General features: G+C 37.0%; 2 protein-coding genes across 4 annotated transcripts; one reads left to right on the forward strand and one right to left on the reverse strand.

Annotated features, from left to right (window-relative positions):
* Positions 1 to 720: 720 nt before the first annotated feature.
* Positions 721 to 7,338, forward strand: LOC149811510 (oleoyl-acyl carrier protein thioesterase, chloroplastic-like). Its single transcript, XM_089993798.1, has 8 exons — positions 721 to 1,170; positions 2,175 to 2,308; positions 2,390 to 2,503; positions 3,276 to 3,371; positions 5,229 to 5,316; positions 5,397 to 5,465; positions 5,612 to 5,890; positions 6,624 to 7,338. The coding sequence occupies exons 1-8, from the start codon at positions 853 to 855 to the stop codon at positions 6,627 to 6,629; spliced, it is 1,104 nt and encodes a 367-aa protein (XP_089849924.1). The 5' UTR covers positions 721 to 852; the 3' UTR covers positions 6,630 to 7,338.
* A 487-nt stretch (positions 7,339 to 7,825) lies between these two features.
* On the reverse strand, positions 7,826 to 18,046 carry LOC149811511 (uncharacterized). 3 transcript variants are annotated; one of them, XM_089993800.1, is made up of 7 exons: positions 17,920 to 18,040; positions 16,867 to 16,943; positions 16,501 to 16,784; positions 14,775 to 14,853; positions 14,040 to 14,155; positions 8,870 to 9,111; positions 7,826 to 8,304 (listed from the first exon to the last, which is right to left on the reverse strand). In XM_089993800.1, exons 3-7 carry the CDS (start codon positions 16,738 to 16,740, stop codon positions 8,196 to 8,198), a joined length of 786 nt encoding a protein of 261 aa, XP_089849926.1. In that variant the 5' UTR covers positions 16,741 to 16,784; positions 16,867 to 16,943; positions 17,920 to 18,040; the 3' UTR covers positions 7,826 to 8,195. The 3 variants fall into 3 exon arrangements, with proteins under 3 accessions (XP_089849926.1, XP_089849925.1, XP_089849927.1); XM_089993799.1 differs by lacking the exon at positions 16,867 to 16,943 and having other exon boundaries at positions 17,920 to 18,046; XM_089993801.1 differs by lacking the exons at positions 7,826 to 8,304; positions 16,867 to 16,943 and adding an exon at positions 8,606 to 8,761 and having other exon boundaries at positions 17,920 to 18,046.

Below are 18,046 nucleotides of genomic sequence, written 5' to 3' on the forward strand. Positions count from 1 at the left end.
AAAAATATGATTTTTACATGAAAACCATCCAATCCAAAGTTCATTTCCTAGTAAATAAATCGTATTGAATGCTTTTGGAGGGTTAGATTGGCCAATTAAAGCTCGCCCCTATAAATACTCTAGAGCACAACCAATATTTTCTCTAAAAGGAATATGATACGGATCTGGTAGGTTTGGTTTGCTAGGCCACATGTGACTCCAAATGAGAAAATGAAAACCCTTGTGGTACTAATGATTCTCACGTAAATGAGAAAACGACTCTTGATACCCCTGGGAACAGGAGTGCACGTCACCTTGTGTTGGGAGATTGCAAGTCAGAATCCCTATGATATAGTTGTATAACTGGTAGGGGTCCGCCTAATCCCAGCTTTCTCTGTCCAACAAAAAAAAAAGGAAAACGACTCTTGGTTTATGGCCACTCTTTTTTTTAAGTTTGGTTAACCGATGCTAACGAGATTCATTCTATCGTTTGCGTGAGAATCTAAAATCTCATGGGAATTTGCCGAACATGAGTAAATTGACTCGTAAGTAATGCGATTCCCAATCATACGATTCACTCCTTCTCACGGTTGCATGCATGCTTAGAAATGAGAAAAAAATGTGAACACGTGCACGTATTTCTCTCGAGAAAAGCCGCCCTTTTTCTTCAAGATTCCAACGACCTAGTTTCACCTGGAGACTATAAATAGGGTGTGGGAGGGACGAGGGACGACCCGAACAGAGAAACCCGATTTCCGGATCTCCTTCTTCTCACAGAGTTCTTGCTCCGGAGGGACCCGTTTTCTGGATATCTTCTTCTTCTTCCTCTTCCTCTTCCTCTTCCTCTTCTTCTACTTCTTCTCTGTATCACAAATGCTGCAGGGATGCACCGTCTCTGATTTCTCCCGGACGACGATCCTCCAACCCTCGCTTCACCGGCGGAAGATCGCCGTGCGTCACCTAATCCGGCGGAATCTCCGGACGTCGTCGTCCCTCTCTCCCGGAGCCCCAGATCTGGCCGTTTCGGAGCGGCCGGTGCCCCTTCGCACCTCTGAGATCCTTTCCGATAGGCTCCGCCTCGGGAGCTTGGCTGAGGACGGCCTCTCTTATAAGGAGAGCTTCATCGTCCGCTGCTACGAGGTCGGCGTCAACAAGACAGCCACGATCGAGACGATCGCGAATCTCTTGCAGGTGCTCCGTCGCCTGAATTCCGTAGCTTCCTCAGGATTAGGGCTTAATGTTGTGTTGATGCGTGGTCGACTGAATCCTGTTTGTATCTGTTAGCTTTGAGGTGTTTTTTCTCTTCAGATCTTGCTGTATAAGTGTTTGCATGTTGATTTTCTGGTCATGCATTGCATTTAGGCACACAATGAACTCTGTTTTGGGAATGAATATAGGTGGAATACATCATTATGGGGAAAATTTTGCTCAAATATTATCTTAATATGTCATTATTTTTGGCATTAAGTTCACTGTTAGATGATAATTGATGTAAATTAAATAAATGTACCATTATTTTCACAAATGGGTACTAAAAAAACAATCTTTGCGGAAAAGGTCATTTTTTTTGGTAGAAAATGCTGGTTTGTATTTTTCATTGCATTCAATGGTAAGTATGGCCTCATTCTGCATCATGGTTCACTCTTTTATTGTGCCTAAAGAAGTAAGAGCAATGATATCATATCATGTTCATCATTGAATTTGAAAACAATCTGTCGATTGGATACAACTGATAATGTGTAATTGAAATCCAAGCAGACAAATGATGTTAAGACGGGATCCAGTAAGATGACGGACCGGATAGTCCACATTGAGGGGTCTTGGGTCCAAATCTTGCTAGGGTCTGTCCCCCTGCTGGACACAGAGAGGAAAGTAATTAAAATAAAAGAAATATGGATATTGAGAAATTTAAACATCGATTTGACTTGTTTAAGTTTGCTTGGGAGGTACCTCCTTTTCTTCTGTTCTTGCAACTAAATATGTCTTTGCAAATTGAATTTTCCAATTGATTGGAGGTATTTGATCCATTTGGCAAGATTGGCCTATCCTAAAAGGGAGATTAGTAAATTAATTAATCGTACATTCACGTTGATGCGCAATGTTTTTGTTTCAGTATCATTTGTGACAGTTGGTAATGGATGAAAAATCCCAGTCAGGTTGTTGATTGTTTTCACTTAATTTCTTGTCTGATATAGGAAGTAGGATGCAACCATGCACAGAGTGTTGGGTTCTCAACTGATGGATTTGCTACCACGAATACAATGAGAAAGAGAAATCTTATATGGGTGTCGGCGCGTATGCACATTGAAGTGTACAAATACCCTGCTTGGTGTGTTTTCAAATTCCATAGATATATGTTGTTGCTTTCTTATATTCTATGGCTGCTTATGTTGTGATAAGATGGATGTAGGGCCGATGTAGTGGAAATTGAGACATGGTGCCAAGGGGAAGGAAAGATCGGTACAAGACGTGACTTTATCTTTAAGGATTTTGCAACAGATAAGGTTATTGGTAGAGCAACAAGGTAGGTTACTTCACTAATTTTTTGAGCTGTGTTTAAGCTCATTTTGATTTGTAGATTTAAGGAGTTGTCATTTTCTTTTTCATCATTTATTTAAGCTTGCATCTAAGTGAACATATTTTCCTTTTAGAGTCTAGTTTAACATGTAGTTTACTACATTTTTGTGTCCGTTCACTAGTATTGGCCCTTTTCATAGGTGCAATGTAAATTACCCAAAGACAGTAGCTGGTGTGTTGATCTATGCCTTTGTTTTTCAGCTGTCATTTTTATTGGCTACCAGGGATTTTTTTTTAAATACTCCATCTTTACTGCTTGTGGATTGCCACAAAGGCAACCCCATCTGATTCTCAGTCCCCTTCTTGCATTCAACTGTAGGCAGATCATGTTTGCCTTCCCACAAACCAATCATCCTTGCATGATGGTGATCCATTCTGCACCTAATCTGAGTCCTCTTTACACTGTCCATGATTCGACCTAAGTGTTAGGAGTACACGCCTGGTTAATGGTGTGAGTGGAGTAACATCAATAAAGTTGTTCTATATGCTGAGATGCTTTCAGTAGTGATATGCAGCCATAAACTTATTTGCATGTCTAAATATGCTCTTAGTTTGTGAAAAAAAAAAAGAGAAACAGAAAGAGGAAGAGAAAATTATGAATTGGTGCCTATATACTTCCATTGTTAAGCTAAATCAACTTTTAATGAGACAACTTTCATGCTGATTGCTTTATGGGACAATTTTCATGCTAATTGCTTTGTTCATATTTTGTTCCCCAGCAAGTGGGTGATGATGAATCAAGTTACAAGGCGTCTTGAGAGAGTTACAGATGATGTTCGAGAAGAGTTGTCAGTTTACTGTCCAAGAACTCTTCGGTATGTAACACGGGTGTTATGTTTTCCTTTAACATGTTTTTAGCACTATTGACAAAATCAATCTTATGGTGTTTTCTTCAATATTTAGTATAACAATTTCATAAGGGTTGCATTTGCTTTATTTTGTCTCTTACAAGGTTTTAGCATGTTCACTATGTCAAGGTTCATGACATTTAGACTGTAGACTGTTACATCAAAAAATGAATGTATGTCCAAACAAAATATGCTTAAATGCGACTTTGATTGTTTGATTTCACCACACGATTAATATTGGTTGGTTGAATATGAATTGAAACTTGCATCTTGCATGCCTCATTCAAACTGTATTGATGGTTCAATCTAGTTCATGTCCTTGATACAGGTTGTTATGCATTACTCTTTCATATATGTGACCAATTCAACTCTGTGTCGACTAGTTCTAAACCCTCAAGTTGACCCTTGTTAACATTATTCAAACCATGTACCTCATCATGGTAAACCATTCTTGCCCAACTGTCATCGGCCAAGTACCCAAAGGCAAAGGTCTTACTCGAGGACTTGTTTGTCAGGGTTTATTTCTCCTGCAAGCTTGATCTTGGCTTATATATAAATCATGTATTATTCTCTTTCTAATTTTTGGAGTGCACTTTCTGTGCAAATCCTAAAAAATTATGTGTTTTGTGATCTCTCTCTCTCATGTGCACACACACACACACACACACACACAGTCATCAAAATGATATAGCAGAACATGTGGTGATCATGAATGTGCTTTTGGATGAACCACAGTGCTGACACTTATTTCACCCTGCTGATGTCTTTAAAATCAATTTTTTGTTGGACTCTTGTTCCTTCACAACTTGGATGTTGTTCCTTCGCAACTTGGATGTGGCTATGTCTGACTTTGTCTAGACACCCTGACTTAGTTAACTCTGTCCTGGCTTCGCATGGATTCTTGATGCTCCCAAAGCTTCTTTTAAGTTAGGCTAAGTACATGTGGTAGCCTCAATACTTGGTCCTATCTTTAATCATGAAGAAACAGATTCTTTACAGTCAAGTATGGCTTGGTCAAAATGAACATACCCTCCATCAGCCGCAGTGGCAGCGACTGGCCACGACGTCGAGTGATCCATCAGAAACTCTGCTTGCAAGCAAGAAACAGGTCAGAATTCACCGAATTCTGATGTGCGAAGGATATTTTCTTTTTCTGGTTTCAGTTTTGGGAAAACACGGAAATGCCTGGTGAAATTGAAGGAAATTGGGAAAAGTTTCTGGTTCTTATTTTTCGATCTGGGAAGAATGAAGAAGACTACGCATATCAAAGAATGTGGAGGATTTCACGCTTCTCTGGCTCAGGATATTGAGGGAAAAGATGAAAATGGGGGATAATTGGGGAAAATAATTGTTTTCTTCCAAACCCTTGAAGCAGAAATCCCGGGTTTATCAATGGGGGGAAAATGGACAAAAGTATAAAAAAAAAAAAACCTCAATACTTGTCCATTACTCTACAAGGTATGGTAGCCTCAATACTTAATCCTGTCTTCCTTCAGTTTTATGTGACATAAAAAGATGAACGGATGGAGATCAGACATGATTAATAGAAACCATGTAAGCATTTCACCTTATTGTGGCAATCAGATGCAGAAAGAAACAACCTTGCGAGGCCATATGGCACTTCCTGATGGACCATTACAATTTGTGATGGAAAACTTGAAATATCTAGTGGGAACACATTTAAAACCATTCTGTTTTAGTGTTTTGCAAGTAGAGTTTAGCTTCCCCAGAAGTGCATCATGTTATTCACTTGCTCTAGTGTCCCTTTCACTACTTAGGGCTCTAGATGAAGTGTTCACCTGTGGAATAGTTTCTTCTTTTCAGGCTTGCATTTCCAGAAAAGGATAATTGCAGTTTAAAGAAAATCCCCAAGCTTGATGATCCTGCCCAGCATTTACGAACAGGACTCATGGTGAAAACTCGATTTATTTTGAACACCAACACAATATCCAAGTTCTTATCTGATTTCATTTTTATTCTTGAATGTTGCAGCCCAGGCGAGCGGATTTCGACATGAATCAGCATGTCAACAATGTCACTTACATTGGTTGGATTCTTGAGGTATGTGCTTCTAATCTACTGATGGTGCTTTTTTGAGTTAATACCATGCTCTAGCCTCTATCTATCATATGAATCTTCAATTTTAGTAAAGCTTTGCACAATCATGAAACCTATCCAGCAAAATGCATGATTTCTTTCTGCAACAGAGCATGCCACAAGAAGTGCTAGACACTCATGAGCTTCAAACAATCACGCTTGACTACCGAAGGGAATGTCAACATGGTGACAAGGTTGATTCCTTGACTAGTTTAGAGTTTGATGATCCAGAAGCAGATTCAAGTGCTTCCACAAATGGGTCTGCAACCACACACAAGCAAAATGTGGACTCCTCAGACAAGGACGGTTTCCAGTTCTTGCATCTATTAAGATTGTCTGGTGAAGGGCTTGAAATTAACAGAGGAAGGACAGAATGGAGGAGGAAAGCAGTAAGTTATTAGTCTCTCTCTCTCTCTCTCTCTCTCTCTCTCTCTCTCTCTCTCTCTCTCTCTCTCTCTCTCTCTCTCTCTCTCTGTGTGTGTGTGTGTGTGTGTAAGGTGTGTTTGGGGCTCCTCTGTCAGCTGGTGCTTGTATGATTATGCAAAACAGACAAGGTAATCAAATGTATTCACTTTTTTCCGGTTCAGCGAGAGTTGTCTTATAAGGAATGCAGAATATGCAAGTGTGAGAGTGAATTAACAGAAACACTAACGAATCTGATATGCATGATCCAAACTTTTGAGTATCAATTGCTTGCTTTTGCATATCTAGAATTCAGGCATGAAGCATGCGCGCATAGTCCCACAGGCAGTGCATGTGCAAATATGACAGCCAAATCAGGTCTTAACACACTTCTATAAATGTCAACAAGCAAACAAACACTGGTAGTATCTTTAGATGACCTAATGCAGTTGAGAGGAATGGTGGGAGGTCCTTCCAAAGAATGCTGAGAGAGAGTTTTTACTTGCACGGGAAGTTCATCTTGGTACATGCCATAAATTATTTACCCTCCCAAAGCGCCCATCAAATGGGCAAGCACCAAGAAATGTGCTGGTGCTGTGCACCAAACTGAGAACAGTTGGCAATGTGGTGTGTGTGTGGAGAGAGGAATTTCTATTCGTTTGGCTGGTAAGATTTCGTTGCAGTATTTAAAGTTGATCATAACCTTTTATTTTTTTACAGTGCTAAACGAGAGAGAGAGAGAATGTTGCTAATTTTTTTTGAAAGGCAAGCTGGGGTTAGGCAGACGCCTACCATTGGGTTTTGAACCTGCTACGTCCCAACACAAGGTGACTTGCAGTAGCTGACAAGCGGAACCCTGTTGGTGAGAAAATGTTGCTAATGTTTAAAATTACAGTGACCATAATTATATATAATTCAATTTAATGTTGTGGTTAATCGAAAAACAGGGAAAGTTAGGAGAGTTTTGAGAACTACAGATAATACACTTTTGAGGGCGACCTACACCATTTAGGTTTTGTTGAAAGTTAGGTGAGAGTTTTGAGAACGACAGATAATACACTTTTGAGGGCGACCCACACCATTTAGGTTTTGTTTGGGAGGAGGAAGTTGGAGGGAGCGTACGAATCTGAAATATTGAAAGCCATCAGCTATATTTGGGAGCTGATAGGTACGAATTATGATTTTGATTGCAAATACAACCAACCAACCATAACCATAACAGTTTGACCACACTCCCATTCAAATAATTCTCTCCCAACCTAACCACCAGCTCTCCAATACAACCTTAAGTATTCTATTGTAGGCTTATTGCTCAATACCTTTATTGCATCTGGCTCCATCTTGCATACATGTGGCTCTACCTATAATTGTAGAAATTTGCATCTATAAATATAGAAATTTGTAAGTACCCAATGGTTGTCATGCTTTACGTTGGACCCGTTTTAAGGTCTCAATTTTGCATTTTTTTTCATTTTTTTTATTTGAAAACATGACCTTACAGATGTGATTCCAAGGAATCAAAAACCATATTTTAAGCATGATCCAACAACAGTCTATCCCTAACAAATGGATCAAGTTGAATGCATTTGTAAACGTCTGATTTATTGTACATACGACTTTTCTGGCTCAGGTATATGTGAGCCCGAGCATGAGCTGGGTCCATCCGAGCATTACCAGCTCTATGTCCAACAGATTACCAGAGAATATATAAAACCATTCATAAGTCTTGAATGGTGCATTCTCTATGTTGCACCAATTATGTCTCGCATTTAAACTTTTTATTATATGGGAATATGACCTGTGCTACAAGGGCTATTACCAAAATATTCCTACCAGTTAGGTTCCAATCTTTATACCCCTCTTAAATCTTATGATGCAAGTTGTTTTAATCAAATCTGGACCCTATAGATGGAAGCCTTGGATCATATTGTTTTGATGCAAATTATGATTTTTTTAAATCACAAAATTGTGTTTATCAACAACAAAAAGATCCTGCAAACAAGTTGGATTTCAGGGATTTAAATGCCGATCTTCACTAAATGAGTGGTGTAATTCACATAATATGGGGTCCAATTTGATTACAACTTGCATCAATGAAATCCAATCCCAAGGAGGTGTAATTCACTAAATGTCGATCTTCACTAAATGAATGAAGTAATTCACATCTATGAATTCCGATTTGATCACAACCCGCATCAATGATTCCCAGGGAGGTGTATGAAGATAGGGATGACTTTGGGGATGAGCAGAACAGATTTGGTATTCCTACTACCTTCGTGAAATTCACTGGTCTCATCGATGGTGTAGACAAACAAAGCCATGGCTTACACTGATACATGTGAATGCATGCGCATGTACATGACCACACCATTCACAAACAAAGTACAAGACAATCATGTACCTAAAAAAGAACAAAGAAAACAAAAAGAATAAAGAGATAAGAACAAACAAGCACATCTTGGCTTTGTAAGGCAATTTTCTTGTTTTATGGTCATTTGTCTTCATATTGCTTACATTTCTCTTTTGTAAGTAAAATGAATAAACATTTCTATCGCTAAACTGATGCTGGTCGCATCTAATTTACAGCCACTTTCGTCAAAACTGAAGGAACTCAACATCATATCGATTCTTATTTTAGCACTGCTCTTTCATATATTTGCATTTTTATGTCAATTTCTCTATTGGCAGAAGCCGAGCCAGAATTCCACAAAAAAAGAAAAATCTTTTGCTGATATTAAAAGGCTCAAATGCATCAACAAATTACAAGGGTGCAAATTTTGATTGTATCTTACTTCTGACGTATGCATGCTTCCGCACATACAATGACATGTAAGCATAAACTGTATCTTTTCTGCAAACTACACTTTATGATATTCAGATATATAGACATTGATGAGCTTGGAAAGTTTTCGTCTAAGAAATCACGACAGCCAAGAATGGAAAAGGAAAATCTACATCATGCTCACCTAACACTGGTGTCAGGAAGGTAGACACGGTGGATGTTACAATGTGTCAATTTTCGCCTGCAAGTAGGGCATTTCTTCTGAAAATTGATGCTGGTCTTGATGCAAGTCTTACAGAAAATATGGCCACAGATGGTAGACATTGGCTCCACCAATGTGCCCATGCAGACTGCGCATGTGAAAGTCACTTCCCTCGGTGCAGCATCCGCAGGTCCAATATTTATGCGTTGTCCCAAGTTCCTCCTCTGAAACGGAAACACAAGTGAGAATTGATACGGAATAAAGTTAACATAACTAAAAGAACTACTACTATATGGTAGAGAATATGCTGTAAATGAATCCAGAAGCTTTTCCAATTATCATACTCTGAAATACTCACATGCTTTGCAGTCCTGTAATATTCTATGTGACGCCCAAAAACCAGATAATACAAGATAAATTGCATGACACACATCAGACTAAAAAAGGTGACTGGAGAACATAACATGAGTTAGGGAAGATGTGAAAATGTGAGTGGAATATTGCCTGAATAATGACGTGGCACTGAAAGACTGAACACAACCACTACACAAAAACCATGAGGAATATTGTGTGAATAATGACACGGCATCCAAAGACTGATCATAACCACTACATGGGAACCGTCTTTAACCTTGGGGACTTGGTCATCCTGAGTTCAAAGATTGCTGAATAAGGGCATCAAATGCTTATTGCATACCAATTTGAGGGATCCCGCAATTTACTACATTAGCATTAAATGACATGCACATGCTTGAAGAAACAAACCAACAAAGAATGAACCACCATAGAGCAGTGAATTAGAGAAAATTGATGCTGAATGACTAGATCCGTAGCTTTTAGATCCATCAAAGCGCCTAGGCCTCAAGGAATTGGGGCATCAACACAACATCTATCACTGGAAAACGTTTAAAATGACAGAATATTCTAAAAAGAAAGAAAATGCAGCTGGATCAGCATCCGTCGGAGCACAGGGATCATTTTTAACATGAAAATATACTATATCAACTGGCAGTTATATTCATTGGCTATATATATATATATATATATATATATATATATATATATATATCGAATAACCTTAGCCACCCGTAGGAGTCAATCAGAGTTCCTTTGTGTGGGCTTCTTCCTGTGACGGAAGACAGACGACAAATTGATATTTACAAAGGAGCGTCTTTATTGTAATGAAATATGCAGAAATACAAAACAAGGGCTTACAAAATCATAAACACAAAGGGCACATGCACAACACAAGTCCAACCAAGGGACAGTAAAAGAGCACAAATGCACTAAGTGCATTCAAGATAACAAAAAACTTAAAAGAGGGACACAAGAACACAAAAAATATATATTTTATTGAGCATGAATGCTTAAAAGAAGCATTGAAGAACAAGAGAGGAGTTTCCCCTTATTTATACACAAGAGGTAATCTCAATTACAGCGGTTGGACTGTTCCAACAACTATATTGACTAGTCAACATTATGTTGACTAGTCCAAAAAGAATCCAACAGCTCTATTTGGTCTTTGACTAAATAGTCCTTATAAAAACAGAAAAGGACAAAAAGAACAAAATAAAATAAAAGTACTAATGTGCTCCTAATGGTCACAGCCTATTATAAAGACTGAAATAACCAAAATACACCAAATGGGTATACGGTGTAATATACCGAAAGTTGAAAATACAAAAAAGAATCAATGAGAAGGATCCAAGTCTTCAAGTATCTTCAATGAAAATCTCCATTTTTATGACATATCATTGAATTTTGCAAATACAATTCTTCAAATGTCTTCATTGGTGATCATCCCCAAACATCTTAATCGGCTATCTCCACCTTCATGATGCATCAAACATATTTCTTTCTTAATCCATCGCATCTTTAAGAACCTGTAGAACAAGACAAAGATCCCACAAAACAAAAGAAGGTATTCTAACTAAATAGTTATAAAGTTTCAAAACAAATATATATATATATATATATATTTGAACAAAAATAATACTCAAGTAGAATTTTTCAAACAAAATAGCAAAATTTTTACACAATCATTAAGAAATATAAGAGGAGCATACCTCAAAAGGAAATTTTTATGAAATCAATTTTAGATAATCATAAACCAAAAATCAACATATTTTTCAAGAAAACATAAATATTGATCAATAGAAAATTTAATCACTAAAGAACATATAAATTATCAAGCAGAGAAACAATCATGTATTAATAATATCCTATTTTTTTTTAAAAAAACACTTCAAATAAAACAAATCATCAATTTATATTAAAACAACATGCATATAAAGTATAACACTTCAAAAAAAAGAACCCTCAAGAAAAGAGGAGTTAATTAAATTTATTCATACAACAATATAAACAAGATAATCAATACAAAACATATATATATATGCAATATTTTTAATGCACATAATAATGAATGAGAGAAATCTTATAAATCACAACCCATTAGAATTCACACACACAACCTAGAATGGGTTCAAGTATAAGGAACTAAATAACAATCTTTAAAACATACATACGTATGTTATCAATAAAATGCATGAAATTTTATCAATAAACATTTTTTCATACAAGAAAAAACTAGTAAATGTTTAAAAATTTCATGGAGAGATTTTAAAAACCCCACAAATATCAACAAATGATATTTTTCAAATCTCAACAATAGTTCGACCACCACAAGCAATCACCTCACTAGGCGTCCAAACCTCAAAATTCAAGTGTATTAGCTACTAGAATAAAAGAACAATCACAATGCCACTTATGAAATTAACAAACACACAAAAAGTGTGAATAACCAATGGGTGCACATAACTCACCACATTAACAAAACATCTCTTGTCTACATAAAATGACACTTAAATAAGAGACAAACCTCAATATTCAAGCGTATCAGTTGCTAGAACAAGAGCATAATACAAACACAAAAAGTGTGAATAACCAATGGATGCACATAGCTCACCATAAAATAACATCTCTTGTCTACATAAAATGACACTTAAATAAGAGACAAACCTCAATATTCAAGTGTATCGGCTACTAGAACAAGAGCATAATACAAATACATAAAAAGTGTGAATAACCAATGGGTGCACATAACTCACCATAAAATAACATTTTTTGTCTAAATAAAATGACACTTAAATAAGAGGCATAATAGGAGAGAACACATGAAATAAGAGAGCTTGTAATGAAAATAAACTAATGTCACTAAGAAGAATAAGAATATCAATTTTAACAATCTTTCGAAACACCATGGTTTCAAAATTAGATAGTCATCACAGATAAACATGATTATAAGCATCCAACATAATAATAATAATAGCCAAATCAAATAAACAAATGAGTGATACAACATACTCATAGAACCAGAGATCAAACAATCGTCAGTTAGAATCGAACTATAAGCCAACAATTTAAACTAACAAAAAACGAGGTGCACACAACTCACTCCAACAAACATCAGTGGTTTAACAAAACCAACATGAATCCATAAGTCAATCAACTATGAATCAAACCCAAGACAAATGATAACACGTCACTCATAACCCTTGAAAATCTATACTGAACATGAGGTGCACACATAACTCACCTCAATGGCTAACCTTGATCCAAATAACAATGCCAAAAAGAAATGAAATTTGTGATGGACAAACCAAGTGTCATAAGAAGGCAATACATACTCACGAAAACCAATTTCCAAATAATATTAACCAATTTGAAAAAATAAATTTTCAAATCAAATCCAATAAAGGTAGATGAAACCTTAAAATGAATATATTGCAAGCACAACAAGATGTCAATATAAGCAAGTCTACTATGAGACAACAAAGACAACATTAAAGAGGGTCAAAACATATATAGAGATTCTCAAAGAACCATATAGGAAACCACGAGCATACACAAGTACAACTAATCATGGATACTTATAAAGAGATCAAAATTCATGTACATGCAATAATTTTAATAACTTAAAGCCACGTATCCTATAAAAAAAGCTATGAAGAATCACATAAGATACGTATAAGAACACATTTAAGCATATATGCAAGTAATAGATTACTCTAATGCAACATATATATGAAAAGTAACATATGATATGTGGCATAATTATCCACAAGGGATGATCACAAGGGCCACAAAAGGACCAACAATAACATAATTATTTTTAATAATTTTAAAAATATTCATAAAAGTGAATAACTTCCATGAGAAGAATTCATGTTCAATACCTTATGCACAAGGATCTTATATCAATATAAAAAAATATTTATTCAAATTTCAAAAATAACAAAGTATCCATAATCACTAAGATCATAACCACATAAAATTTTTTAATATTTCATAAAATAAATTTTTTCACATAATAATACATCAAATCAAAATCCCATAAAACATACTTGTGAATGACACACCAAACCATTTTAAAATAAATATTGTAAATTATTTTAAAGTATATGACAATTTTTCAAAAACAAACAAATTTCAATATAACAATAAATACGAACATGATTTGATATTCATAACCATGAAGTGTTCGAATAAAGCATCTAAATGCCAAGTTGCCAACAACACATGCTTAAGAATACTAGATCATATGCATACATATAAAACATGGCAGAATCTAGTGTATTTTAATCACATTTAACCGGTCTTGCTCATGTTCTTTAGTCAACCTTGGACATCATTGCCCTTGGCCACCTTCATCAGAGAATCACCAAATCTAGATGTTTTGGTATGGAGAATCGCCACTCTTAATGGATTTCGTTAGGGAATCACCGCTCTAACAGGGTTGTTCACATCCTTGGGCATCACCACCTTTGTCTGGGACATTGGACATTACCACCGTGGATGGCTATGTTTAGCGAATCACCACTAAACAGCTACCATCTAGAGAATCACCACTCTAAATGGTGCAGCCTTGGGCATCACCACCCTTGGTTGGGACATTGGGCATCACCACCGTATGTCACTATCATAGAGAATCACCACTCCAGACGGCTACCGTTAGAAAATCACCACACTAAACAGTACAATTTGCAACCTCGGCATCACCGCCCTCGGTTAGGACATCAGGCATCACCACCCTATGTCGCCACTGTGAGAGGAAAAGAATAGGTCAAGTAGGCAAAATGCAAATTCACACCTTTGTGTTGCCGGTAAAACCACCATCATTGTCATCGTCACAATTGATAACCACCTGGCCAGAAGAAATCCTTTTCAGGTTGCAATCTCTTTTAGAATGCCTAATTCCCCTCACCTCTGTAAAAACAAAAACAAGATCAACCTTGTTAGAATCAGAAAACAAAGAACCATGCCTCAATATACTTTAAAAAAAGAAGCAGAACTTCCCACTTCATCCAAATAAAAACCAAACATTTATGAAGACAAAAAGAAAAGGCATAATATTAATCTATGGGCAAAGGTAACATTGCACTGATATCTTGACACATCAACATCCATGATCACGTTGCTGGACGTGTAGCAGAAAACTTGTATGGAAGTCATTCTTGAGGAAAGAAATCAAATTCTTTTCTAAAGTTTACAATGCATAAGGTTGCCAAACCAATGGCTAAAAACCAAAAGCAGTTGTTTCTAATAGCAGAATAAAACCTTAAAATTGTTGTGGCTTCTAGATTGAATATAATTAAAAACTGCACTCTGCACATTGAAACGGTTGTTTTTAGCAAAATGGTCATACTAGGTGATAATGCAACGGTAGAATCACTATGGATACCATTGAATTAATCTTTGTCGTTCAATTGAGAAAAACTCTAGAACAAGTGGTTGAAGTGATGGTTGCGATGATTTTTTGCTGACCAAATAACACCACTAAAATCACGAGGCAAATGCTTCAACAATAGATAATTCAAACATACACCTGGACAACTTGGCTGAATGCCTGGGTCTCCATCAAGCACGACTGTGGCACTACGACTGCGTCTGGACAGATTCCTTGCCTACCACAAATCAAATAAGAAGAAAAAGCTCAATGCAACCACAGAAAACCTTAATCTATTATGAGAAAGGGAATGAGGTGCAACATGGGATAAATTCTCAAATGTATGAAACGATAGGATAAATTCTCAAATGTAGTCCATGTCAATTCCCATAATATCAAACAAATCACTAGAGACATGCACATGCGTACATACATAAAAAAGTATGAACCAGGTTTTTCAATAAAAACGACTTGACATTAAACCTGAATTAACTAATATTACAACCATAGCGAAATTGATTTAAAATTTGGGTTGCCCTTTACGCACCGGATGCACACACAAACCGGAGCACCACATGTTACAACAACAACAACAACAACTACGCCTTCATCCCAAAACAATTGGGGTCAGCGATATGAACCAAAAAAGAAATTCATTTTGGGTCTTCCACATGAATCCTTTTCCTCCAATCATTTCTATCCAACGCCATGTCCTCGGTGAGGTTCAAAGCATTCATATCCTTTCCTATCATCTCCATCCAAGTCTTCCTAGGCCTACCCCGACCTCTTTTAACTAATATATTTTCCCATTTCTCCAACCTTCTAACTGGAGCATCATTAGGCCTTCGCCGAATATGTCCAAACCACCGTAAACGATTCTCTCGCATCTTATTTTCAATGGGTGCAACACCTACCTTCTTACGTATCTCTTCGTTCCGAATCTTATCTTTTATTGTATTTCCACACATCCATCTAAGCATCCGCATCTCAGCTACACTCATTTTTTGAATATGATGTCTCTTGGCAGCCCAACATTCTGTACCATATAGTAAAGCGGGTCTAATAGTCGTCCTATAAAACTTTCCCTTCAACCGCAATGGCATTCTACGATCGCACAGCACTCCAGTAGCACTTTTCCATTTCATCCACCCAACCTTTATCCTATGATTTACATCTCCATCAATTTCTCCATACTTTTGAATGATGGATCCCAAATATTTGAAATAATCATTCACCGGTATATCTTGCTCACCAAGCTTCACTACACTCCCATCACTACTTCGTTGCTTACTAAACCGACATTCCATATATTCAGTCTTACTCTTACTCAACTTAAAACCTCTAGCTTCCAATGTCTGTCTCCATAATTCTAACTTAGCATTAACCCCAGCTCTAGACTCATCAATCAAAACAATATCATCAGCAAACAACATACACCACGGTACATTTTCTTGAATTGATCTCGTAAGCTCATCCATCACTATCGCAAATAGGAAAGGGCTTAAAGCAGATCCTTGATGTAACCCAACCGTTATCGGAAAATTGGTTGTCACCCCTCCACAAGTGCGGACATTGGTTACTACTCCTTCATACATATCTTTAATTATACTAATGTACTTGAGAGGAGCACCACATGTTGGACAAGGTTAATAAAGCAAAACCTATAGAGAATTCTTCCCATTCTACAACACATATAGTGCATAAAAATAAAACAAGCCAAACAGCGGTTTGGCAGTTTTCTTTGCATTAAAGTTATAAGAGCATCTCCACGTGAGAATGAAGTTAATTAACACAAATGGCATTGCTATAGCTGACAAATTATATAAATCAACATAATCAATTTAAGTCCATAGCATACTGGAAAAGGAATGTTCACCATACTTACTTCAGTGAATCTCCTAGGGGAGGAGATCACCACATCGTCCTCAATTGCCTCAACATCAATTGGAGCAACTTGCCTTCTGCAACTCAATGATGGCAATGCCCGCCCAACCGTGGTGGCTGTCCCATCCTCTCTGCTTTCTACTGAGGCAGGTTGATTGAGGTCAACATCCATCACCATCTTCCTGTCCTGCACATTCCAGCTAGACCCCCTCGAATGCCTTCGCACCCCACTCATGCTCATGTAATCCCAAGACTCAGCACCATCTTCCTGCCTCAAGCACTCCACTGCCACATTGAAATCTAAACATCACAATCAACAGACTTGACAATTTTTTCCTTCTTCAGAAGGCAAGACGCACTGAATTACCTAGGGTCCAGTCCTGTCTCAAAGTCTTTCTCAATAAACAATCAGTTTACCGGCTTTCAGAATTGAAATCCAATTCCCTGGAATAGAAGATTGTGCACCACAAATTTCAAGCCACAGAAATTCAGATTCTTGATTCCCATGGAAATGACTTCTCAAATTTCTGGTGAAGTATATATACTAAGGGAAAAACCAATGGACAAATTATATAGAGTTTTATTCTTAACTTAACTAATCACTCTCGATTATATGGAGTTGAAAAGGAGAGGTATTAGTCAAGAATGTTTTCTTCTTATTTCTTGTAGAATATATTTGCCAAGTCCAAATAAAAAGCTTTTCCCACGGTTAGGATGCCTAATATTTACAACTCCATGGTACTTAAAGGTCGAGATATTGCAGGTCAACAAATTAACATGACTTGTGAGGTAGAACAAATATTAGGAAATAATTCAGAGCTGTAGCTATTAGTGCTACAAACGGCTTGACCTGTGGGAAATCGGAAATCAATGATCAATTTCAAGAGAAAAAAATCATTAAATTAAACGAAAAAGGCAACATGTTGTCATCACGGAATCTATGTCAACAAACCAGCACCCTATTTTTCTCCTGTGGAAATGGAAGGAAATTTCCATGGAGCCCATAACAATTTGATTCCATGGAACTGACTATAAATTTCACAAATGAAAAATGCTGTAAGACAAAAACATTTCTAAACGTAACCAAAACCATTACCAAAAAAGTGCGTGACGCATACCAGCACTCATAGGATCTAAAAGAAAATCTCGTAAATTAATTGGAACTGTAAAAAATAATCAACCAATTAAACAACTTCTCCCCTAATCCTTTCCCCCTATTTTTTCTCAAGAAGACTATAGCATACACTTAACTAAATTCCAATGAGAAGAATACCGAAAAAGCATCAGAAACGCTGAAAACCCCAAAATCCCGATTCAGGCGCACATAAAGTAGAGGAAAAGCAAATGCCCTGTTTTTTCATCGAGAATTCCACAATAATCAACAGTCAGAAAAACGAATTGGGAGAGAGAGAATCCTTACCTTAACAAAAACCGCAGAGAAGCGAAAACTCTGAATCCGCGATCGAAGCAAAGACTCTTAATCCGCGTTTGGGCCGTCAGGCTAACCACTCCACAGAGGCGCCTCTCGATCAGAGAGAGAGAGAGAG

The sequence above is a fragment of the Nuphar pumila genome, chromosome 17 (assembly GCF_984573655.1).
Source record: "Nuphar pumila chromosome 17, dmNupPumi1.hap1.1, whole genome shotgun sequence".
In the NCBI taxonomy this organism is placed as follows: domain Eukaryota; kingdom Viridiplantae; phylum Streptophyta; class Magnoliopsida; order Nymphaeales; family Nymphaeaceae; genus Nuphar; species Nuphar pumila.

Excerpts from the sequence above, each read along its gene's own strand:
- LOC149811510 (XM_089993798.1), top strand. The coding sequence starts at position 853 with ATGCTGCAGGGATGCACCGTCTCTGATTTCTCCCGGACGACGATCCTC. Across the intron at positions 3,372-5,228 it reads TACTGTCCAAGAACTCTTCG|GCTTGCATTTCCAGAAAAGG; the intron begins GTATGTAACACG and ends TCTTCTTTTCAG. Across the intron at positions 5,317-5,396 it reads ATTTACGAACAGGACTCATG|CCCAGGCGAGCGGATTTCGA; the intron begins GTGAAAACTCGA and ends TGAATGTTGCAG.
- LOC149811511 (XM_089993799.1), bottom strand. The coding sequence starts at position 16,740 with ATGAGCATGAGTGGGGTGCGAAGGCATTCGAGGGGGTCTAGCTGGAAT. Across the intron at positions 14,156-14,774 it reads CATTCAGCCAAGTTGTCCAG|AGGTGAGGGGAATTAGGCAT; the intron begins GTGTATGTTTGA and ends TTGTTTTTACAG. Across the intron at positions 9,112-14,039 it reads GTTTTACCGGCAACACAAAG|AGGAGGAACTTGGGACAACG; the intron begins GTGTGAATTTGC and ends TTTCCGTTTCAG.